The sequence below is a fragment of the Fundulus heteroclitus genome, chromosome 11 (genome assembly GCF_011125445.2).
Source record: "Fundulus heteroclitus isolate FHET01 chromosome 11, MU-UCD_Fhet_4.1, whole genome shotgun sequence".
In the NCBI taxonomy this organism is placed as follows: domain Eukaryota; kingdom Metazoa; phylum Chordata; class Actinopteri; order Cyprinodontiformes; family Fundulidae; genus Fundulus; species Fundulus heteroclitus.
The window spans coordinates 22,021,314-22,045,809 of NC_046371.1; the positions used below are offsets into that span (position 1 = coordinate 22,021,314).

Below are 24,496 nucleotides of genomic sequence, written 5' to 3' on the forward strand. Positions count from 1 at the left end.
TACAAAGTATATAATCAAGTGTATTTTCATCTTTATCCACGTTCTGTACACATATTAAGATCCATTTCACATGAACACTATACAATAGCAATGAGTGAGGAATGGTATATTTTCTGAGCGCTGAGCTGCTCACATTGAATGGCACTTTCATAAAAAAAAAAAAAAGAAATTACACAGCATGAATAGATAACTGAAAATAAAAGTGGTTATATCATCAGATTCATTGAGATTCAGCACATATAAAAAGCACAACAAAATAAAACATTGATTTGTTCCATCCCTCTGTTTCCTCTGCATAATCTGAATGGCAAACAATGTGGGGGGGGGGGGGAAACAAAGAGATATTTGCAGCTGTCAGAAGAGTGTGCTTATTTTATTTATTTATTTATTTATTTATTGTCCGGATTAAAGTAGAAAGCAATCTAAAACTTGATGTGTTAAGAGGAGTGGTAACAAGATACACCGAAATATTACAATTCACAAATTTAATTATTCATCCCATAGAATAGTCTTTTTGATAACTGATAGAAAACAAAAAAAATAAGTTTGGCTGCTTTACAAGGATTATCTTATGTCTCAGAGATATGCTTCAGTTTTCTGTGTGCTTTTAAAATTTCCAATGACAGTATAGTGGAAAGAAAAAAGTTGTGAGTGGACCGGCCTTTCTCCGAAACGCTCTTCGAAAAAAACGGGATTCTGAGCGTCTCGGCGCTCCGTTCGGACTGCGACAGTTTGGAGGTGTTGATGAAAACAGCTGTGGGTGCTTGACCAACAATCCTGGATGTGCTTGTTTTGATCTTCTTTGCTCAGTCTGCTAACCTCTATATGTACAGTACACACAAGCAGTGTTCGTAGAGAAATACTTTCACTCGTTCTCATTTAATCCCCTTTCATGGGTGACCGACTTCATTGTCTCACACAAATATTACCTCCGATTCATCTGACCGAAACACTCGAGGACCGCGGCGTGGAGGTATGGAGGGCGATTTCATGTCCACTTTCAGACAGCGCTAGATGTCCTGGCTCGCTTTACAGTACAGCTATCCATCGGCGGAAATAATCCCATCTCATGTGGTTGGAAGGAGGCAGAGCGATCGGGGTAGTTAAATAAAAAAACACGTAACGTAACACGAAGGCTGCCATTGTGATGTCTTTTGCAAGTGAAAAGGGCTTTCTCTTCGAGTGCGCTCAGGATGACTGCTGGGGTGCTCACTGCTCATCTACCATAAAAATTCAATAACTGGTCTGTTCTGCCTCATATATCATAATGGGGGGGGGGACATTGAGACTCAGGATAGGGAATTACAAAGAAGTCCAAAGAAACTGGATGTTCTCAGCACTTTCTTCACAGTACCATATCCATGCTATGTACAAAGCCTAAGTGGATATTCTCTTTTCTAGCTAAGTTAAAAACATGAAATAAAAATCGCACACCAACAAAGAGATGGTGAATACAGAGTGTTATGACACAGAGGATGCGTTAGATCTCGTGTCACTGACAGGGAATTTAACACCGCTGGGGAACTGGGCATCCTTGACCTTTTGGGGGAAACCAATCTATATTTGCTTTGAGTGGATATTTCCCAGTGGAGTGGGTGCTTTTCCAGGTACCTGATGAATTCAGGTAGCCAAAAAAACAAATAAAAAAACAGAACGAAGGAAAACAGCGCATCCTCTCTCATCCTCAAGTCTCAGTCCACCTCACCTCCGCCTCTGCCAACTCTCCTTCTTTAGTTTCAGACATAGTATTCCTTGTCTTTGTTCTTTTTGCCCTTTGTGATGCCCTTCGCCACAGAGGAGGTGGCTGTGCTTTTGTCTTTGACCACTGCTCCGTTGCCCTCCACGGTGGAATTGTTGGCAAAAGTGTGGCCCTGGTCTGCCGGGTAGGAGCCCTCATCCCGGTTGCGGTACTTGTACATGGCATAGAGGAGGATGAGGATGCAAAGAGCCGCGGCGGCCACGATGCCGACCACCATCCCCGTGGTGCTACTGGATTCTCTGATGACCTCCACGGCGCCTGGTTGGTTCTTTTCATCAGAAGCTGTGGGATTGGCTGTGGGCACATGGGGAAAATTGGGGGGGTACGTTAGTCCTGGTGTGTTACGGGAGGATGGGGGAGCAGGGGGCAGAAGCACCTGGTCGCGGGTGTTCATTTTGCCTGCGGGAATGTGGAGCTGGTTAGGATTGGTTGTGGGAACAAAAGGAGGTAAAGGGCGGGATTTCTGGACTCCACCGTCACCGGCGGCGGGAGGTGGAGGAAGGACTGTCCTGTCAGTGACCATGGGGGAGTTCTTTTTGTAAAAGTCCTCATCGTCGGATTCCGTCATCTCCCCCGAGCCGAAGGCCGAGACATCCACAGGGTCACCGCAGTCCTCCTGGTCCGGGGGGCAGGAGGGATGAGGGAGGAGGATCAGGGACTCTTTGGTGGTTTCAAGCGGGGAGAGGAGGGTGGGAGGAGGAGGAATGACGGGGTAACGGGTGGCGATAGATGGGGGCTCAAGGGAATCCACTGTAATAATAGGCAACACTAATTCACCTCCTAGAAAGGAAAGAGAAGAGGTAAGGCATCCCAAATTAGAACAGGTCTGATCAAACAGTTACATGTGGGCTAATGTCAGATGGTTTATCACTGACATTGTTATAATACATTGCCATGCAAAAGTATTTATACTCTTTGAACCTTTTTAACCTTGCCTGCAAACTTAATTATAGGAGCATTTGTGTGTTCACAAACATATAAGAATCCATCTTGTCCCGCTCCCGCCTCAACTGTTTGAGAACCGTTTCAAAAGGGGTCGGCCAATCACATTGCAGCATTATTGTTTAAGGTGTAGCTGCTGCTATCACACCTGTTTAGTCAAGACTCCACAATTTCATCTTTGAAAGAAGAACAGCAAGAGGTGTGTTGAACCACCGTGACTTGGTGTGGTTTCTCACGGCGCCTGCTGCTTACATTTTCATTTGATACTGTGATTGGCTATTGCTAAGGCCAAATGTTGGTAGGCGGGCATTAGGTGTCGCTTCGTCCAATCAGCTCAGAAAGTCCTGCTGAACGTCTTTCCTTTCCCTGATCCTATTTGATGGGAGCATTCCATAGATTCATAATGTGTAGAACTAAACAGAGAGTTCTATACCTTTACACATACTGTCAAATTACAACCACAATGTTTATAGTATCTTATCAAGAATTTATGATATTTGTGAAGTGGAAATACATGGTTTCAATTTTTTTCAGAATCAAAATTCTGTAGAGTTTGGGGTGCTTTTATGTATTCCCGGATACTCCTACAATCCAGTGAGAAAAAATACCTTCAGAAATCACCTATTTGGCAAATTGAGTGCAACTGTGTGTAATTTACTCTCACTATAATTACAGCTGCTCTTTGAAGGCTTTAGACATTACTTTGGGGATATTAGTGAAAACAAGAGCACCAGGAAGTCAGAAGAGCACACAAGGTAGTTTTAGTGTAGCCCAAAGCAGGGTTAAGGCTGGTTTATGCTTGACGTACGTACATTCTGTGCAGAAATGAGACATGCGGCCACAACGTCATCAACATTTCTGCTCCGTAACTATTCTCCTAGACTTTAGAGGGCAGCTATGTTCTCCTACGCCAAGCATACTACACCCACTACAGGTAGAAGTAGAAAACACAGTTGTTTCCAACATTTTAAAATCTCTAACTCTCTTCCAAGAATTATAAAAAAACTTTCTGATCAGGATAATCTTCATGTGCCGAGTCACAGTTAGGAATTTTCTTCCTAACTGTGAAATGCATGGAGCGGAAACGTTTGGCTTTATTTTGGGGCGAGGTAGCCAAAATTATGGAATATGGCTGCACAGACCTCATGTAATAAGAGTAAACCAGGATTTAGGTTATGAAATAACATCCCAGGATTCACTGCGCAGTGTTTAATCTATCATCTGAAAATGGAAAGAGCATGGCATAACTGTAAACTTCCAAGGACAGCCATGAGGCCCATGGTGACTCTGGAGGAGCTGCAGAGATTCACAGCTGAGATGGGACAATCTGTCAACAGGGTTAGGGTTTGGCTGTGGTTTGTCATTTAAAATCCTAAAAAAAATACGTTAGAATTGATACTTAGAATCATAAAATGGGGAAAAACTTTAAGCATTTATGAATATTTTTGCAAGGCATTGTATATACAGCTCTTAAAGGTGTGATTCCTCGGTATGTAAAGGAGAAATCTTGAATAACATGAAGAGATACAGTAAAGGAAATACCTCCAAAAAACTGAAACAGGTCACATGCAGGCACAAACAACAGACGAGGACTCTTAAGAGGGTACAGCTGAATGAGGATCACATGACAAATGGATGAACGTGCAACAAAATCAAATGGCCGTGCTGTAGTGTGCACATCTGTAGGCAGAAACTCAGGAATGACAAGAAGACAGATTGTTATTGTTGAAAGGAAAAATATACAGATCTTAAGGCTGGATATCTATCTATCTATCTATCTATCTATCTATCTATCTATCTATCTATCTATCTATCTATCTATCTATCTATCTATCTATCTATCTATCTATCTATCTATCTATCTATCTATCTATCTATCTATTTATCTGAGAGAGCATTTGTATTTGCAGAGTTGCGCAGATATTTATGGTGTCTCCATTCCCTTTCATCATTATCATTTGAGTCACACCTTGCAGAGCCAGCCAGCAACAAACAATTCTGATAAGGTCAAATTAATAATGGAGGCACCCATAATAAGGTCAGACTCATTCTTGAGTTTCAGAGCTTGTAACTGTCACAGACCTGATCTACTGTCATCCTGTCTTAATTACTGCGGCGCGCTCTTAATTTTCCTCACTCATTTTCATTAATTCAGTCCAACTGTGCGATTTGCACACGCATCCATGATGGATAAAAATTAGATGAGCCTGTGGTGACAATCAAAACGAGGACAGCTGTTTGAGCAAGCGGTGGAAAGAGGAGCAGATACATGAAGCGAGATTTCGACTGTTTTGGAAAAACAATGATGAAGCCGACACACTTTGTCCATTAACAGTCCTCTGCAGGAGTCGGAGAGCAGCGCAGCAAGATGTTCCCCTGGTTTTCCCATAGGCTACCCACCTGTTCCAGGTTCACACTCTTCCAGGTCCTCATCGTCACTTGGACACTCGGCTGATGCCACCAGAATATCATCAGAGCTCTGGGGCTGACAAAAACAACAACAAAGTGAATGAACAATTAACACATCCGTCTAGATTGTTTTTCAGGAGCTTGTTTTCTGTCTGGCTGTTCTATTTGAGGAATATCTGCAGAACACAGTGCTCAGCCACAGTAGTTTTTTAGTGTGTGTTTTTTTTTTTTTTTGTCTTTTGCTTGGAGCAAATCCAGTAAGAGCGTATGTTCAAAATGAACACGCATGCAGCTGCTCTTTATCCTTTTACCCTTCTGGCGGTTTTCATGCACTGTGTGTGCAAACAAAGAATAAACATTACTGATCCATTCCCGGTAGGTTAAATGTCATTTAAGTGTTTCTATTGTATTGTGAATTATTTGTTTTTTGAAATATTACATCACATGAATTGTTACAAAAAAAACCCCAACAACACACGACTTGCTTTAAGCTAAACAGAACAGCTGGAGGAGGACTGTCTTTTTAAACCATTGGGTGTGCTGACAAGAACTAAAAAAAAAAAGTGGATGAAAGAGGGTATGGTGGGGTATTCCTTCAAAAAATTAGATAGAAACAACATATTTAATTGTTCATGGCTAAAATAGACTAACTACAGTTAAAACCAAGTATATCCAGCTAGAGCTGCAGACACTGCAAGACACACACCCTGTCCTGCAAAATATGTCCACTGACTTTATGGTTAGAGGACAGGGATGGACAGGGGGATGGGGGGAGTGGTGGTTAGAGCAGGACATTTGTGTCCTGGGAAAACTGCAAGTTCCCCAGTTCAAATCCCACAGACTGCAACTCTTGATCTCCAAGCCAGACCCTTAGCCCCAGAATGCTCCCAAGGCACCACCCTGTGGCAACCCCCTGCTCCCTAAGGCATGGATTGAATGCAGAAGACACATTTCATTTGAACGTACAAAGTCAATATGACAATTAAAGATAATAGTTTTTATCATATTTTATGTGGAAATATTTTCACCTTTCACTGGCAACCACATTTTCTCATTGTTTAGACATTGTCTTTTCTATGTCATAACCATGACAAAAATGATGCAAGTAGTAAACGCAAAAGTAAGTTATGGAAAAAATAAACAAACAAACAAACAAACAAAAAAACAAACAAAAAGAAAAGCCGACAGAGGTGCGCCAGACCACTAGAGGGAGTCAATCACCAACTGAGGTGGAACCAGACCTTCAGTAAAAGCATTAACATGATGCGCAGAAGAAAGTTGTAGGGAAGAAAGAAATGACACGTTTTCATTCATGTCTTTTCTAAACTCATGGCAGGATCTCATATAATAGCATACATCATCAGATGTACTTGCAGATGTTTTTGGAAGTTGCGTTGTTTTTTGCTTAATGCTGTCCTTATTCTGTTAATTATTTTTGTTGTTTTTTTGCCCAGCTTCCAAAATTAGTTTTTTATTGCAGCATTTTTCTTTTGCACGTTGTTCGTGTTGCACCTGTTTTTTTATGTTTGTGTGTTTTGGAGATTTCATCATTCATGTGTTTGCAGTAGTGGTCTCTAATATGTGTGATATGGCTCACCACCCAGGGCATCATTACATCAGGAGTGGCACAGATGCTCGGGGAAAAACAAAGTCATGCTGATTCATCTTCAAAAAAGTTTGGAGCACTGAGCACCATAAGAAAATACGAGCCTACATGTTCAGTGCTAAAGCCACTGAGGGTTATTTCGTTATTTAAAAAAAAACAAAAAACATTCTGGATTACTTTTGGTCACCTCTAATTCAAAATATAAAATTGGTCAGATTTGAACAGGATTATTCTGTACTGAAAAGGATTGTTTAAAACAATTTGAGATTTATGAAACCTTTATCCTATTTGTAAAATCCACATAAGAAAGCATGTAGAATAGGTTTTTTTCTTTGTAGCGTCAAGCTCACTTTTTAAACAGGCAAGCAAACAAACAAGCATACAAAGCCAATTCAACTTTGGACTAAATTATATAAAGCTGATAATAGATTCCTCAAAATTCAGCTTTAATTTATAATACCTTTAATCTATTTGTGAAAACAAAAATATGGGTATTAGGCGCACAGGGATGTTCTTACCAACGCTTGCAAGAAACATCACTCCCTTCGGAGTGCTGACTGCGGAGATATTTTTGACGTGTTTTAATGTGTTTCCTGTCATGCAAAGCCAATGAGCATTGAGTTATTTCTTATTCTCACTGCTCAACACTATATAGTGGTAGTAAATCAGGCATTATTAAACACCTTCAAAGAAAATGCATGAAACCCAGATCAAGATTTACCAGATGAATCCTTATGAAATGGATTTACTTTGCATTGCTTTGTGCTTCTGTCATTATTCTCTCTCAGTATCTGTCAGCGCAATAAACAAAAGTAATGGAAAAAGCCATTAAATTTAGATGGAGAAAAGCACCGGTGGCTGGATCATGGGTTTCTGTGCCCTTTTTTAAAATCAATTAGCTACATCAGGATGCAAAGCAAGTATAAGAGTTCCTGGCTTTTACACTACTCATATAAACATTAAAGCTGCTAACATTTTCAGTTTATCAACCTCTATGTTTTAGAGTCCTCTAAGTGAAATCTCTTTTATTGTTTTAGCAGGATTGATCATTTTGATCTTGGTTTGGTTTTTGTTTAAAATGTTTGGGTTAATATCAGGACATAGCAAAACCGAGGTATTTTCACTTAAGATTAAAATGTTATGAGAATCTCATACTGGTTCATGCCATGAGAGCACGAATGAGGGCGTTTATAATTTATGAGTACATCTTTATAATGGTTGTCTTCAAGGCAACATCGAACAAAATTACAAGTGTTTTTTTTTTTGTTGGCTCAGTAAGGAAATTTTCAAACTTAAGGAGCCAAGGCTCATTGTTCTAAAATGTCATGGCCTTTGCAAGTGTAAAGACAAACCAAGGGGTCTAATCTATTATCTGATTTCCCTTTGTTTGTGGGATCGTGCCCTTTTATTGGCGTTTGAGAGATCTTGAAACCTGCTGGCCACTGTCAAAGGTTTTTAGTTTTTTTGAGCACAAAGCTCTCCTCAGACGTGAATTTGAAACTTATGATCTTGGTTTTCTATTTTCCATTTCGATGCATGTGTATCAATAATACATGAAAAAGACCCCTCCGACTAAGAGCTCAGATAAGAGAAGTAATGTAAAGAATCTATAATATCTTTATGTTACTGGTGTAAAGGCTCTCTTTTGGTTTTCTGTATATCTAAATATATTATCACATACAAGTATAAATTTCTTGGATAACAGTAGTTGTTTTTAAGAGATCTCCTTTTCCACCTCTGTTGTGACCTATACACTATAAAGTTCAACTGAAACACAAATCTTTTAGAGAAAAAAATGGTAAAAAATTAAATAAAAAGATCTGTTATTACAATAGCTGTATCGGTTCATACAGCTGTTAACCAGTACTTTGTTGAGCAATTTCTGATACAATTTCAGCATTTTTTTCATATTTGTTAAAAGTCCGTCTACATCCCACATATCAACATTTATTCTCAGATCTACCAGAGGGGAAGAACATCTCTTGTCTACAGCCCTCTATAGCTCTATCTGCTCAACTCCACTTGGCTGGCTCTACTTTACTTGATTTTCAACGATATAGCCAGAGAGAAGTGGGTAACAGAAGCGGAGAGGGGAGACGAAACTGTCTGATCTGCTCCAAAGTTTGCCTTACGCAGTTCAAATCTAGAGCTTTATGAGGACATTTTTGTCTCAGCCCTGCCCAGAACAACAATAAGGACTTTAAAGAGCAAAACCGTGGACCTTTGACAGCAGTGAAATCACTTTCATAAGTTGGATATTGGATATTGGGGCTGTGCTGATTGTTCTTTGAGTTAGATCTAGAGAGGCGCTGCCCGCAAAGCGGCTATAAAATACAGTGCAGCTGTCTGCATATAGAAAGTGGAGGTGTCCTTTTTTCTTTTCTTTTGTTTCCTTCAGGCATGGTTCATGGTTTATAAATAGTCAAATTAGATTTTGGTTTGACCCACTCCGTTCATGGTAGTCCTTAATATTAATGTTGTCGTTCTTTAATTTAACCCTGGCCAATCAGTGAACAGCAGTCTGTTCAAGTTGCCTTTTGGCCCTAGTCAGCTGTGATCGTCTCTACTGCTGAGCAGGGCTGAACAATGACAGCCAGGTAGGAAGAAAGCTGTAATGGAAATGCTCGCTAAGCGGGAGGTGACGAGTAGAGCCGGGCAAAATGAAGTTAGTATAAAAAGGGCTTAAGTGACCCCACAGATCTTTAGCCAGATTTAGTTCTGAACTCCAGCCAGAGCATTGAAAAACTATATAGCACCAAAGGTATGTTGTTCTTTTGGGAAGAGCGGTAACGTTTTCAAGGTTACTCTTTTTGCAATGCTACTCCTTAGCTCAGGAGTTGAGCTGGAAGCCAGGAGGAGAAGATTGGCAGTGACTTGGCCACCACTGCCGGCCCACCATCGGGAGGGTTTTGTAGTTATTGGTTGAAACACCCGGTGAACGATGGGTACCACCTTATGACATCAAATCCTCCGTACCAAAGATTCATTCTTTGGTACAGAGAGTGAAGTGAAGTGAGTGAAGTGAAGTGAGTGAAGGCGAAGCATCGCAGGATGCAATTGTAATATAACAACTGATTTAATCCGGCAAAAATATTAAATTATGTACAAATTCTGGCATTTGAGCGAAAAACATAAAACTTTTACAAACAACAACAATTACAAAGTAACAAATTCAGGCAGAAGAAAACATTTTCTAAACAATGGTTTTCAACATAAAACTTATGAAACCAAGCAGTTAATGTATTTACAGTAGGTTGGCACAGTGCAAAGTATTTCCAATAACAATAGCTACTGTTTACTGTGGTTACTTGACCTGTAAATGGCTTGATGAGGTCAGCAGATGGAAAATACCATTAAAACAACAAAGCTTGTGTACAAATAAGAAGTCTCACCTTAATATAAACTGTAGAAGTGTGTCGCTGGTGCATTTTTTGTTGTAACAAGTTTCTTTATTCAGTAAAGTCACTCATAGTAGATAGAGCAGCCAGACATTTTACTCAAGTTAGAGTAGTGATACTTCTTCATAATATTTACACAAGTAAAGGTAAGTATGGTGCAGTAAAACTACTCCCAGAAGTATATTTTGTTCAAAAAGTTACTCAAGTAAATGTAACTGAGTAAATGTGAGTGGTTACTGGCCACTCATCCATCTATCTATCTATCTATCTATCTATCTATCTATCTATCTATCTATCTATCTATCTATCTATCTATCTATCTATCTATCTATCTATCTATCTATCTATCTATCTATCTATCTATCTATCTATCTATCTATCTATCTATCTATCTTTAATCCAAAGCAATGAAAAAAAACTCTCAAATGTGTCAAACAGGCAGGTGTCCCTGAGACATATTGTCCTTTACTCTTATTTATCATTTCATCATTATTTCACCATTCAATGTTTTTAGCAACATTGTATTATTGAATAAATCACCTTATTAGGCAGGAAATATGATTATTAATGCTGTTCATGGGGGTGGGGGTGGGTTGGAAGGTATTCTTTAAACTGTTTTTTTAACGAGGAAACATGTTGAAATAGGCATTTTCAACACATAAACTGCCTGTTGAAACAAATTACATTTGTATACAGAAGTTCAACCTTATAGAACTGTACAGTATTGTGTAACCTTTTCCTGACTAATACCTTTTTACAAAGAGATCCTTTCCGAACCTTTTGTTGCTTGTAGCCTATCCTTTGCACCCTTTAGCTAAAGCCACACAAACTATGGCTTTAGCTAAAGGGTGCAGAAAGTAAATATTAGGAAAATCTAACTGTCATGGTTTAGTTTTGGTCTGGCTTTTTTCCCTGTTATTTTTCAGTTTCTCCTCCTCTCACACAGCAATCAGTCACACCTGTTAGGCTCTAATTAGTCAGAACTCAATCCACCTGCCAGCCTCCCTACAAAAGCCTCCTTCAGTCTTCTCTTTCCCACCGGCTCGTCTTCAGTTTCTACCAACACCACGCCTCTCTAGTCCTGTTCTCATCAGTTACCACTCACTCCACGTCTGTCAGCCTGGTTTGTTCCCTGTTTTGTTGCTGGATTTCTTGCCACCTCTGTGCCTCAAGTAAGCCTCTGCTAGCTGCTGGATTTCTTGCCACCTCTGTGCCTCAAGTAAGCCTCTGCTAGCTGCTGGATTTCTTGCCACCTCTGTGCCTCAAGTAAGCCTCTGCTAGCTGCTGGGTTTCCTACCTCCTCTGTGCCTCAAGTAAGCCTCTGCTAGCTGCTGGATTTACTGCAGCCCCTGTGCTCCAGGTTTGTTCTCTGCTCTGTTCCTGAACTGCCTGCTACCCTGTGCTCCAGCAGTCCTACACCCTAAGAACTGTCTCGCTCTGCAACTCTGGTCTGACAGCCGCCCAGCATCTCCTAGCACTCTCTCCAGTTTCTTCCAGTCAACCTGCTCCTGCACCCATCATCTCCAGTCCGGTTACCAACTCTGGTCATCATCATCCTACTCATTACTTTCAATAAGCTGCAATAGAATAAGCTCTGTGTGTGCGTGCTCTGTTCGGGTTCACGTAGACAAATCATGACACTAACATAGATACCTAAACTTAATTTTATGTTAATCAGAATGACTATACAGTTATGGCAGGTGTAAACTCAAAAGTGAATGATGAAACTGAATCGTAAAGTTTATCAACAAAGTATCAGCTTGAGGGTGTACACCCTCATGCAAACAGGCTATTGCAGCTTTTGTAGTTTTCCTTCTAACGGATTGCTTTTTAGTTGCATTATACAGGATGAATGTCACAACAAATTGTCTTATTTTTCTACATAACAAACACGTTGCATTTCAAATAGGGGTGTGACGATCATTTAAATCCATGGTAGCTAACTGTGTGATCCAAACCAAGTAAATAGCTTGACTAATTCATTAACTAATATTAACATATTCATCAGAGTTTATTTTTCTTTATTTTTAACATACCATTAGCTGAATCAATCAAGTTAATCACTGTAAATAACTGTTAAAAATAACATAATTATAACTGTGCTAATTAATACAGAACAATGTTCTGTTTTAGCAGAAATAGGAAGAATTGTTGCTTTTCTGTTTAAAAAAAAAAATATCATGTTATATTTGCTTGATTTCTTTGCGGAAATACTGTGATACAGTGTAATTTTATTCAGCATTTTGTCCAAGGGTAAGTTCAGTCTAAAGATTATTATATTTTTATGTTTTCTTAGCTAATCTTGGTGCCATACAACCTCCACACAGATACTGAACATAAAAACAGAATAAACCAGTAATTCTAAGAACCAATAAAAAGCTAAACCAGAGCCACACAGACAAGAGCCCATTACATTTTAAAATAGAAGCTAAGCCATTTTGAAACAAGTTTGGCCCTCTGAGAAAATAGAAAATGACCATGTAATTCAGGGGCTAATTACGTTCCTGTTCTTATGAAATTATCCCTCAATTCTTCTAAAATCATTCTTTAAACTGCCCAACCTTTGAGATGCTCTCCCTCAAGCTGGGGGATCGCTGCCGGCGGGTGGTGGTGGTAGCCATGGTGGTAGTGGTTTCCATAATCGTGGTGGACATGTCGGACACAGCCAGCGGCGTCACTGAGGTGGTGTCTGTAGTCAGCGCGGAGAGCGAGTCCCCAACCAGGCGCAGGTTCCCCTCCACCTGGACGCTCGGGTCGTTTTCCGCCGCCAGTTTGAGCACCTGAAGGCCGTTGTAGTACAGCCCAGAGATCTGACCCTGGAAGGGCCGGCCCTTGTCGGAGCCGCCTATTTTAATGGCTGCCTGGCTGTTAAAGATGGTCAGTTGTCTCCCTAATGTTAGGCGGGGACATGGATGAAGAAAAGGCAGGAAAAAATGAAAGCAGACACGACAAAGTCAGAGAGCGGTTTTCTACAGGTAAAGCATTTGAACCAGGTGAGCTTTAAGGGTTATAGACATTATCACAGTTTTAAAAGAGGTTTATTTCGATGTTATCTTTAGAAGGGATGTTTATGACGTTGACTTTAAACTTAGTGCATGAGAATTAAAGCTTGTTTGTCATTTTAGACATCTCAGACTTTTTAAAATACAACTGAGCTCTCTGTGGGAAAAGGACTAATGTAATTATTAATCTCTCAGCTTTAGAGTCAATTTTGTGAGGATGTGAAAAAAGTATTGGCCTCCTTAGGGAATTTTTTGTGTGTTTGCTTTTTTATAAACACTTAACACCAACCCTAAGTCTGGCAAGGTTTTCTATTGTTCCATATTTTCTACAGTTCTTGGAAAATAGGTGGTTTGCTGGAGTCTCAACGCCTTAGAAATGGCTGTTTAACTCTTTCCAGACTGATAGATGTCAATTACTTTGTTTCTCCTCTAGTCTTGGAGCTCTTTAGATTGATGCATGGCATGTTGCTTTTTGAGATACAATATTAGCATACATCCTGTTTTTAGACAGGTTCTATTCAAGTGATTTCTTGATCCTCCATATCTGGAAGTAATCAGGCCTGGATGTGAACTCAGGCACCCCTTGTTTTAAAACAAGGCGGTAATTACTTTTTCACATAATGCCAGTGTGGTTAAGATGGCCTTTTTTCTTTAAATAAATGAAATCATGGTACAAAACCCGCTTCTTTTATGTATTCACTTAGGTCATCTTTGTGTGATATTAAAATCAGTTTGATAATCTGGAACATGTAAATATGACAAATGAGCAAACACAGAAGAAAATTGTTTAAGGGGGTAAACACTTTTTCACAGCACTGTATGTTGTGACAGTTTGTTTTTAGGTTTTTAAGAATTTAAATCTCCCATCCAGCAGGCTTCTTACTATGTGACGTTAAGCACCTCTCCTCCCACTGACCCTTTCAGCCATTAGGTCTTAAAACCTGCTTTGCAAAGGGGTTTCCACACATCCAGCTGTGTCCACCCCCCCCCCCCTGAGAGGGGCAATGATAGCCCACCGCAACATCAGCAGCCTTACTGCTAAGCAGTGTTACATCACAGGACCGCAGTAATGGGTCTAACTTGGGAGAATGCTTATTAGCAAAGCTAATGGCTGCAAACAGTGAACTGCTGTATTTAAACAGCCTGTCAGGGCCACTGTGTTGTGGTAAAATATACTTAGCGTGGGAGTTTGGTGTGACTGCGGGAACAACATGAGGAAATACAAGGTCACATGGAGAAAGTAAAGGGAGAACAATTTCATCGGTCTGATCACATCCAGAAGTTATGGTTTAAAAGGTTTTGGTGTTATGAAAGACATTTATATCACAGGTTAGTTTCACTGGGGGGTTACTGAAAAGGTTATACAACATTTTAATGACGTTTTATGTTTAATAATTAGACACATCATCTATTTATACACACCGGTTAAAAGGGATGAAAGGAGGGTTAGACAAGGGTTATGAGCTTTGATTAATTTATTTTAAAATGTTTAAGGTGCAGCATCTCCACAAGGTGTAAGGATACAAAATAAATAGCAGAGCTGAAATCCTGTCAAGCATCAAGATGTACTTAATTTGAAAGAAATAGAGGCCGTCCAAATTCACTGCCAATAGAAGATCCAATTTGAATAGAAATCAGAGCGAGGCTAGCTGGATCCTTGTCATCCTTGTGTTGTGGCGCTGCACCTCTTATCGGGGGAAAGGTTATTTACTAGTTATTTCTAGGGTTAATTCATCTAATAATTTTTTACCTTTATCGTTTATCCACTCGTCAACTACCCGACCAAGTCTGTACGGGATTCTTTGTCTAGCAATAGCCAGTCGTTCATTATCATAGTGTCCTTCAAAGAATTTGGAGAGACAGGTTAAAGGTTAAAGTCTGCAAGCTGAAAGATCACATGGTTAGCAACAATGTCCTAAGGGCTAACAGGGTTAACAAGTTGGCAGTTTTCCATCCAGCTGTGAGTTAAAACAAAAGGTATGCCAAACTTAGAGCCGTCTAGTTATTGTGAATTACATTCTTAAATAGCTAATTAGAGAAATGTTTAGGCTATTTATAATTCACTACACTAGTTAGTGTGATTTAGCTATTTATTTAGGCAAAGCATAACCTTACGTCAGAGATCAATTACAGCAAAATCATTTTATGCAAATAGAGGTTAATTTAGGCAGACACAAGAAATACATAACATCTTAATGACTTAATAGAGACAATCAGAAAAACCCCATGCAATTAGGCAGTAGAGTGCAGAAACAAATTTGAAACCCCAGTCAGTACAGAGAGCTAAAGTCTCAGGCCTCTTCTGTTCCACAGTATATTTTCATTGCATGCACAATTATCAGCAACCGTCAGTCATTTAGATTATTTTTATTACTTAATCAATAGAACACTTAAAGCAAATTTAAAGTGCTATTGAATTCAAACCTGCACGGTGAAAAAATATGTTCGGTCTGTCCAAAGATCCAGATCCTAGGTATCAGCTCAGGTTCTCTAATAAGATATTTTTTAAACAATCAATATAGGGGTCCTGGTCTAAACCTACACCCAGATCCCTGCTGTTGTTGAGGTACCATTGACGAATGAGTGATGTGGACTGAAAAACCTCTGATATTTTGTTATATATATATTTTTTAGCAATGCATCTGTCACTGCAAACAGTCTGTGCCACAAACAATCAAATATGCAAAAAAAAAAGTTACATACTAGTAGCACAATATTACTGCTAACTATGTGCATTGAGTTTGATACTGAATGCTCACTAGAAAATAACTTTTCACAGATTGCAAATACCAATTAGATTTGATTGTTTTATTGATTTACCACAATTGTTACCAAGATAATATTTTCCCAAATACCGATAAACAATGTTTTTTGTTTGCTGGATTACTAGTGTCCTAGAAGCCACAGTTATATTATAAGCACAACTATATTATGAGCAGCACATACTGTTTTGCTGATCTAACCAGTCTGAATTTTTTCTAACAAACCAGTATCATTACCCTTCAGAGTGATGTTCCTTTCTTGTTCATCTGTTCAAACAGCTCTTAAAGTGGAGAAAAGCTGAGCAGAAAGCAGCTGAAACACTAATAATAACATTTTATAATGTTCAAAGCAAAGTTTAAGGCTATGAAGGGGTGGGGGGGTGGGACTGTTCATTAAGTCAAGTCTGCAAATGATTAACTACAAACGCATGAATTGGAAATTAAACAATTAATTAATCAATAAAAACACAGCCATATGCTAGCATCAGTATTAGCCTTGGAATATTCTGCGGGAAAAAAAAAAATCATAAGCAGGAACAGCTCACGAGGTTCTTTTGCCCCTGTATCTGTTGTGTCTGTCTTGCAGAAACTCGCGTTGGGACAAAATATCTGTCGCTGTCTAGGAAAACAGAGACTGCAGAGTCCTGAGCATCACTGTGGATTGAATTATGCGGGACACAATCAAAATAATAATGTCAACCATGTAACACTGATGAAATGTTTTACATGCTATGTGTGTTTCCAAAACCACACATAGCATAGATTTTAATTTGGTGTAGGTATGGTATTGTTATTGGCAAATACCTATTCTGAAACGACACAGACTGTCATCAGGGAGGACAAGAAGTCCCGATTGGGACATCCCTAAATGTCACAAATAAGTACCTACTTATCAATAAAGAAATTGTTTGCTTTTCAAAGGTATTTAATTGCTGCCATAAGCCGTCATGATCTAAAGAATCTGTAAATTTTTTAGACACTGAACTAAAAGTTAAAATTCTTGGATGAGTAGTATCTTAAAGTCAGTCCTCTATGGCCAGTCCTATGGTTTGTTTTGTGTTTTCCTCAGTCAACAAACCTGAATCAACCTGATTGTTTATTATCAGTCCAATACAGAAATGTATCATATGCTGTTGTAACCCAACAGTTGGATTATTTGTACTGTAGCTACAAAACTCCTAAAACTTGCAGGATGCCTGCTCTTGAGGACTAGAGCTGGGTAGCCCAGCTCTTGATGCTGTTCTACGAGTTGCCAGGTTTGATATGAATCCATCAACTGGATTCATATGAGATGAGGGAAGTGGAAAGGTCCAACTCAGTATCTGTTATCTTTTAAGGCCTTTTTGTTGTCTGATGTTATGGATGACAGTGACTCATGGACCGAACAGTCTTCTTATCTGCAGAACAGAACATTTTCTAGGATTTAGCATGTTTAGAACTTTATCTCCGTACTATCATCAACCTGTGTGTTTGTCATGATCTTTGGGTGCTTGTGGTGGGTTCTGTTATTTTTGGATCATGTTTTCTTTAGTTATTTATTCTTTACTGTTTCACCTTGGGATCTGGTTAGTAGTTTCTGTTAGATTTCTGTTTCCTCCCAGTCTGCCCTGTCATCATTCCTCCTTCACTTTCATTGTTTGCACCTGTCAGCCTTAATTATTGATTGATTGCCTTCACCTGCCCTCCTTCTTTCCTATCTGTTCTTCTCCTCTGTTTAAACCACATGTTCCTCTCCTTAGTTGCCAGTTTGCCTTTTGCTACCTGTCTGTATTGAAGCCTGATTACCCCAGTAAGTTACCATTTTTATTTATTAAATCGTTCTTCACTTTATCATGCGGCTTCGTGGCTCTTGTCTGGTCCTACAATTACCAGCACAAACATGACAAAGTGGGCCTGTCTTGATTTCACACTCTGTCTTCATTAACGATCCAGAAGTAGGTGCATCCATTTGTTTCATCAGGAGTTGCTCCGAGTTCATACGCCAATAAAAACCTTTAGAAGAATCAATTTTTAGATCCTCTTCAGTCTCTTTATCCAAACGCAGCTTCCTGCTAATCACATGCTACAGCGTTTTCTTTCCCACTTCCTAGCTTCCAGAATGCCACCATACATTTGTACTTACTTTGCATTTCTGGCAGTCATTAGCTTTACTGGCCTGCAGTATGAGTAATGTGTTTGTCCCATCGCTTTTTGACTTTCCAGACTTGAATAAATACAGTTTTGTCTATTCTAATTAAATTGAGCCTGCTGGAAACTTTATTTGCGTTGGGATGGAAAACAATGTTAAAATGCAATGAATAAATCATACACTTTCAATTGGATGATAATTTTGCATAAACAGTGGGTGATAAAGTGAGTGATTTACTGAGCAAGCTAAAGAGATAATGTCAGCATTTTCATTAAAACGAAAACCTATATGGAAGATGTAATGAAATTCTGAACAACGAATGAAACACGGAGAAATAATACACCAGTTTTTTTGTGTTTGTCCTCTCTACAGTATTTGGCTCCAGATGAACCACCGAATATATGTAAGCATTTGGAAGAAAGGGGAAAAAACGGGAGACAGAAGAGAAACGGGACTTTAGCTCTCTGTGTACCACATGCAAGCACAAAAAATAAATAAAACATCTATGACAAGAATTATACTATAAAAGATAAATTCTTCGGAAAAACACGGGAGCACAGATAACATCAGAACGTGAGACAGCGAGAGTGTGAATGAGTTTGTTTCATCAGGATTAAACAAAGTGATAAAAGCTGAAAACGTTTTAAGCCCTTTGAGTGGCACCAGACACACCAGCATTGTTGATGTTTTACGTTATCATTACTTCATGTTGTTCAATTTGAAGTCAAAAATGACCCACAATGCTCTATAATAGTCATAAATGTCACCTACGGCACAAGTTGCACACTCCCTTTTTTTTAAGTAACATAGCCTTCCTTTTGATTGCTCCAGTGCACTTCAGGCATTTAGTTTTGGCTAATGTTTCAAAACCACTGATTACCGAGTGGGAGCTGACAAAAAAAAAAAAAAAAAAAAAAGAGGTGCACACATGGCCATCCATATTATACAGTTCTGATTTCTGTACAACTGTGGAAAATCTGTGTGCGTGTGTGCATGGAGCACCAGCTGGAGGCAGAGAGGGGACTTGCTTTCCTTTCGCTCCGCCAGCTTGTGCACCTGTGCTGAATGATGTTAATTACTTGATTGCTTCAGAGCAGGTTAAAGCCCAGGCAGCCATGATCACATAATCTAAGGGGTTTTTATACCATTTTTGAGGTCTACGTGTAGCTTACATTTATGGAGGTTGGTTTCTCATTATGTGTGCTGTTTCTCTACTCTGACTGAATCGACGCTTTCGCATCCAATGGCACTAATATAATGGAACTATCTTGATGGATTCAAAACTAACTAAACTATCGCAATTACTTTTGCACAATGACAACTCTCTCATTTGATTAGATTATTCTTTAGCTTAAAAGTTTGTAAACGAATGTCACGTTTGGCTTTTCATCTTGTAGAACGTTCTTAAATTCCTGTTGGTCCCCAAATAGGTTACGTGTGCGTGTTTGCAAGAAAAACACCAACCAATTAAAAATAATTAGATTCCTTTACTTAAAAATCCGACCCTGAAATTCTGTAAGGTAGCTTAATGTGGGAAGTGTGTGCAAATTTAATAATTTGCAGAGGTGATTATATTTACAAAATTGGCCAATGAACAAAAATTACATTTTCAGTAGACAGACACTTGCAATCATCTGATGCTAACAGAAAAAACCCTCCATGCTGTTCCTATTCGGATAATCTCACAGTTCACTTTAACGTGTGAGCTCACTAGCCTTACCTGGTGGGTACCGCTCAATGACTGGATGGTTGTCCACCTGGAGAGTGGCATTGCCACCGCTGCGTGTGAAGCGCACAACATGGTACTTGCCATCGTTTACAATGGCGGCGGGCTCGTCAATTGTGATGTCATCTGTTCCCACGTTAAAGATGACGCCCACTTTTCCTTGATCCTGCAGACAAAAAAAAAAAAAAGGTAAGGAATTAAGCAAATTAGGTCGGGGGGCTTGCCAAAGCACCGAGAGAGAATGCACACGTACAGTGGAAGAACATGCAAACTTCACGCAGAAAGACCCCAGGCTTAAACCAAGAACCTTCTTGCTGCAAGGCAACAGCGCTAAAAACTGCCAGTGTGCGCCCCCCCCTCCCCCCCCCGACCTGAAGAACTAGTTTCTTAACTCTTTTCAAATAAACATATATTTCTGGGCCATCTTAGAACAAGTCAAATGTAAAATTTGGATATGAATTACTCAAAGTTTGGGTAGACCGTTTAATAGGATTATTCTACAGGCAGTTCATGAGTCTTGAAATGTTTGTGAAAAAGGGCGCTCTTGGTTATCCCAAAATTATTGCTATGGTCTTGTTTTAATGCTGTGTATCGTCTAGTCCAGGGTGCTCCAACACGGTCCCCGCGGGCACCAGGTAGAGCCCAAGGACCCTATGTGGTGCCCTCAAGCCTGTTAAAAAAATGACCCTCAAATGATCTTCATTTAAAATGCTGTTTTATTCAGTTGCTCTTCCTTTTTTAATGATACCTGTATTTACCTAGATTTAAAAGCGTTAGAAACATGTTTTATATCACATGACGTTAAGGTGAGCTCTTACTCTTTAGTTCAAAATTCAGTACAGGTAGCCATTTATATAACACAGTACCAATGAAGTAGCTCTCAGTTTGAAAAAGCCAAATTCATTTTTTTTTTCTTGCTTTGCTTTTTTTAAGTTAATTTACTAATCTTTTACATACACAGTTAGAAATTGAGATACTACAAAGAGTTAAAAAGATTGTTCAAGCAAAATACCAGATCTTTTTCAATATGAACAATATGCTCAGCTTTTTCTTCAGAGTTCAGGGAAAGTTCCCCTTCAGAGTCAGCTCAGGTTTCCTGATTTTGATCAGTCTTGACAGAATCCTGCTGTTTCTATTTTGGTTGACTAGCTTCTCTGCCTTTCAGTCTTTCCCAAGTCCAACCAACAAACCTTCCTCAAAGGTCAGAGCTGCTTCTTAATCTAACGCCTTTGGGTACTGCTAATAGGAAAAATTGGAAGAGAAACGGTGTGTGGTCTCTGCGCCTCTTTGGCTTTTGCACTCTCAAGTCTTTGGAAATGCAAGTCATGGTGGCAGCGGTTGTTGTAGGGGACATTAGGACAAAAATGCCATGTACACCAGAGGGAGCAGTTAACCCCGGCATTTAATTTGCAATGTCTGAGCTTTGATGAAACTACGAAAAATGATGAAGAATGCAACGGATTGATTTTTGTTTCATTTCAAATTATTTTTGTCTCAGCGTTAATAAGAACAAAGTTCTTAAGGTTTTATTTAAAAAAATCTTGAATCCAGCAGAAATTACGCCTATTGCTTGAGAATAGATGGTAAACAAACACTGACATCGAGTGGTGCTTTACAGAAATGAAACCCTGGAAACGGCTGCTCCTGCGTGCCACATTAAGTTGATAAACTTGACAGGCCTCAGAACCGTTATGTGACTAAGACTGAGCTTACCCTTTCTTTTAAAAAAGAAAGTTCCTGACATACACCGTTAATTATAACTCATTGCTCCTACACCCAAAATTGCATTAATGAATAAAATATTTTAAAAACCTGGCAAGTACACCAAATTGTTCTTTTTTCTTTGCTTTTGTAGCCTCGATGATGGCTGCTATTATGTGATGTAAAATCTGAAAGATTGGCGCTTCAGTCTCGCCCCCCCAATCATAAAATCATTCTTATAGCCTTTTGAAACAAATTGAAAAAAAGAATTATTCTGACGCATTTAGTCTTAATTTCAGAAATCTTCTCAGATACTTTGAGTGTTTCTTTAATGATTTAAAGTTTATAATAGAAAAGAAAAATGTAGGGTTGGGACCGAGACTTGAGTTACACTTAAATTGCAAAAACAACAAGTAAGTGTAGATCATCTGAGTTTTTATTGTTCTTGTTTTGGCCCTCTTGGGTTACCATAATGTTGACAAATGAACGGTTGGTATAGCAGCAGAACGCACGATACATCTGGTTTCTCTGTCCCGTTTTTTGACGGTACGAGCTAGCTGAAGGAGGACTCTGTTTCTAAGCTTGTCTGTTTTGAGTGATGCTACTAAAGAACAGGACTGTAAAACATAGAAGTGACAGTCTAAGGTTGGAAGTGAGGCGTTTGTTGTGAGGGGTGCGTTTGGTCCATCAGCCAAGACTTTCAGATACTGCCTGCTTTTAATGGTTCGCAGCTACTGGTTCACATTTAGCGTAGCATCATAACAATGACCCCAGGGAGACTGAACTCTGTAAATGACCGGGTTGTTTCCTGATTGTTGAACATATGTGTTCCTAATTTAATTTACCCAAGAATGAGCCATTGCAACTATCCCCCCCTCCCCCACCCCCCCTCCCCCCCCCCCCTCAAGTCATGCCTCAACTCGTTAACAGCTGAAATAAAAATTTTCTCATCAAATACATGCCATTTAGTTTGCCCTATAACGATCCGTTTATGTAGGTTGTCCTTAGGCCACAGTTAATACATGAACATTAAACTGTTATTTTTATGTTATTATTATTTGAATGATTTGATTCAAAGTGCAAATCAAATGTTTTGAGTTGCTTTAACCTATTATGAAAATGTATAAAAGAATTCATAATAAAAAGAAAAATATAAGAAAAAGATGAAAACTGTTAATATTGATCTTTTTTTTAAATAAATCAACCAAAATACTTGTTTTTGGTTTTCGTAATGATGTAACTAGTTAATACCATTTCATTGCTGCTCACATGGCTCTCCTTAACCAGATAATACAGTACGATGTCTTTGGAGGGTTTTCTTCTCCTCCCACTGAGTCAGCAGATTTCAAGATTATTAGTGTACTGTGTCCTAAATCTATTTTTAAAACCTCTGCTGTCGAGCCTAAACAGCAACCATTTTACGAGGTGAGAGAACAAGATGTCCTAGGTAAGTTAGGCGGATTCTTTGTTTGAACGAAACTAATGTCATTTAATACAGTGCTTAAGCACAGAGCGATCTCTGTGGATTATATTATGAAGCTACAGCAAACAGGAGGATTGTTTATAGTCTGCAGATGCCACTGGCTAGTACATTTAACGCTCCCCTTCACAGTAAAATATGTATTGCCTGTCAGAGCTGCAGCTTACATACTGGCTTGATTTTACTCCTGGTTATGAGATAAAATCTGTTCATCAGACTCAAGTCTCAAACCACAAGTCTGAGCAAAGCCTTGAGCTTTTACAACGAGTCCAAGTCAAGTCTTTGGCCCTGTTTGCGGCTTGCAAGTGTGACTAAAGTCAAACGTCTTTTCCTCATCGTAGTTCTGCAATAAAGATTCAGCCACATACTCCCATCAAGAATCCCTTTGTCCTGTCACATCACACGAGGCAATCCACCAATATCACTGGTCATGTAAGCATTCAGATCATGTGGCAGGGAGTGTGGAAGCTACGAGGACTGGCGTCTCATTTACTGCAGCACCTGTGAAGTATTTCTCCCAGGGCTGAGTTCAGCGTCTCAATTCTCATGTGCACTATTCAAATGCAATCAGTGCTTTCGATACAAGTCCAGTTGTTGCCTAGCATTCTCAGCTTGTTATTATCTTTATTACAAACCGCTGATCAACATACTTCTCAGATCACATGAGCTCTGAGGGTTTGAATCCTGGCTTGTTGTCGTCTTGCATTGAGTAGCAAGTGTGGCTTTTCTCTGGTTACTCCTTGCTACCTCAGTTTGGTTCTGAATATTGTTGCAAGCAAAAAAACACGTTTTGTAAATGGAAATAATAAAAAAAAAGGTGAAACTTTGAAAAAGTTCTTAATCAAAAAACGGTTTTAAAAGTAACTTTGGTGTTTAGACAGATTTTATTTGATCAAACAATTCTTTTATCTAATGTTCATAATTAATTTTTTTTTTTTTTACAAATTTAATATTTAAAATTTTCTTCTTCAAATTCCTGTTTTTCAGATAGAGTTTTACGAATGGCATTCTTTTGAAATTGCGTTTTACAGAGCACATTCTCTTCACTTCTGGGGGCGGGCTTTCCTCTGGAGCGACGCATTTCTATTGGTCTGCATGGACGTTAACTTTTTTATCGGTCAACCTGCGAGTCAAGAGCGAGAAGTGAAGAGAATGTGATTTGTAAAACGCAATTTGAAAATATTGCAGTTCAAAAAACTCAATCTGAAAAAGAGAAATTTGAAAAATAATTGAAAATATAAAATCTGTAAAAATTTGTGCATTTTTTTTGAAAAAATAAAAAGCTGTAAAAAAAACCCATTTCATTTAAAAAAAATAAAACACCAAAGTTACTGCAAAGTTTAATTTCTGGATTGCATTTTTTTCTGATTTCCATTTACAAAATATGTTCTTTGGTTGCCACAATATTGGAACAAAATTCACTCGATATCTCAGTTAAAAGACACGCTTGTCTTGGATCTGAGTGAATGTGCTCATGCTTGTTTGTCCTGCGTGTCTCTGTGCTGCCCTGTGATTGACTGGCGGCTGCCCCGCCTCTCGCTAATTGACAGCTAGTGACAGGCACCAGCCCTCCACCTCCACTC

At 39.1% G+C, this 24,496-nt stretch overlaps 1 protein-coding gene across 11 annotated transcripts in view; it reads right to left on the reverse strand.

Annotated features, from left to right (window-relative positions):
- Positions 1-24,496, reverse strand: part of nrxn2a (neurexin 2a) — a 231,587-nt gene continuing 207,091 nt past the window's right edge. For 4 of the 11 annotated variants that reach the window (XM_012855275.3, XM_021312143.2, XM_036143133.1 and 1 more), the window contains 5 exons: positions 19,727-19,898; positions 14,867-14,956; positions 12,676-13,004; positions 5,102-5,186; positions 1-2,539 (listed from right to left, as the gene is read on the reverse strand). In XM_012855275.3, the coding sequence (XP_012710729.2) occupies positions 1,737-2,539; positions 5,102-5,186; positions 12,676-13,004; positions 14,867-14,956; positions 19,727-19,898 (1,479 nt within the window). In that variant the 3' untranslated portion in view covers positions 1-1,736. The remainder of the gene's footprint in view (positions 2,540-5,101; positions 5,187-12,675; positions 13,005-14,866; positions 14,957-19,726; positions 19,899-24,496) is intronic. The other 7 variants (XM_012855273.3, XM_012855274.3, XM_036143136.1 and 4 more) reach the window with 4 other exon arrangements.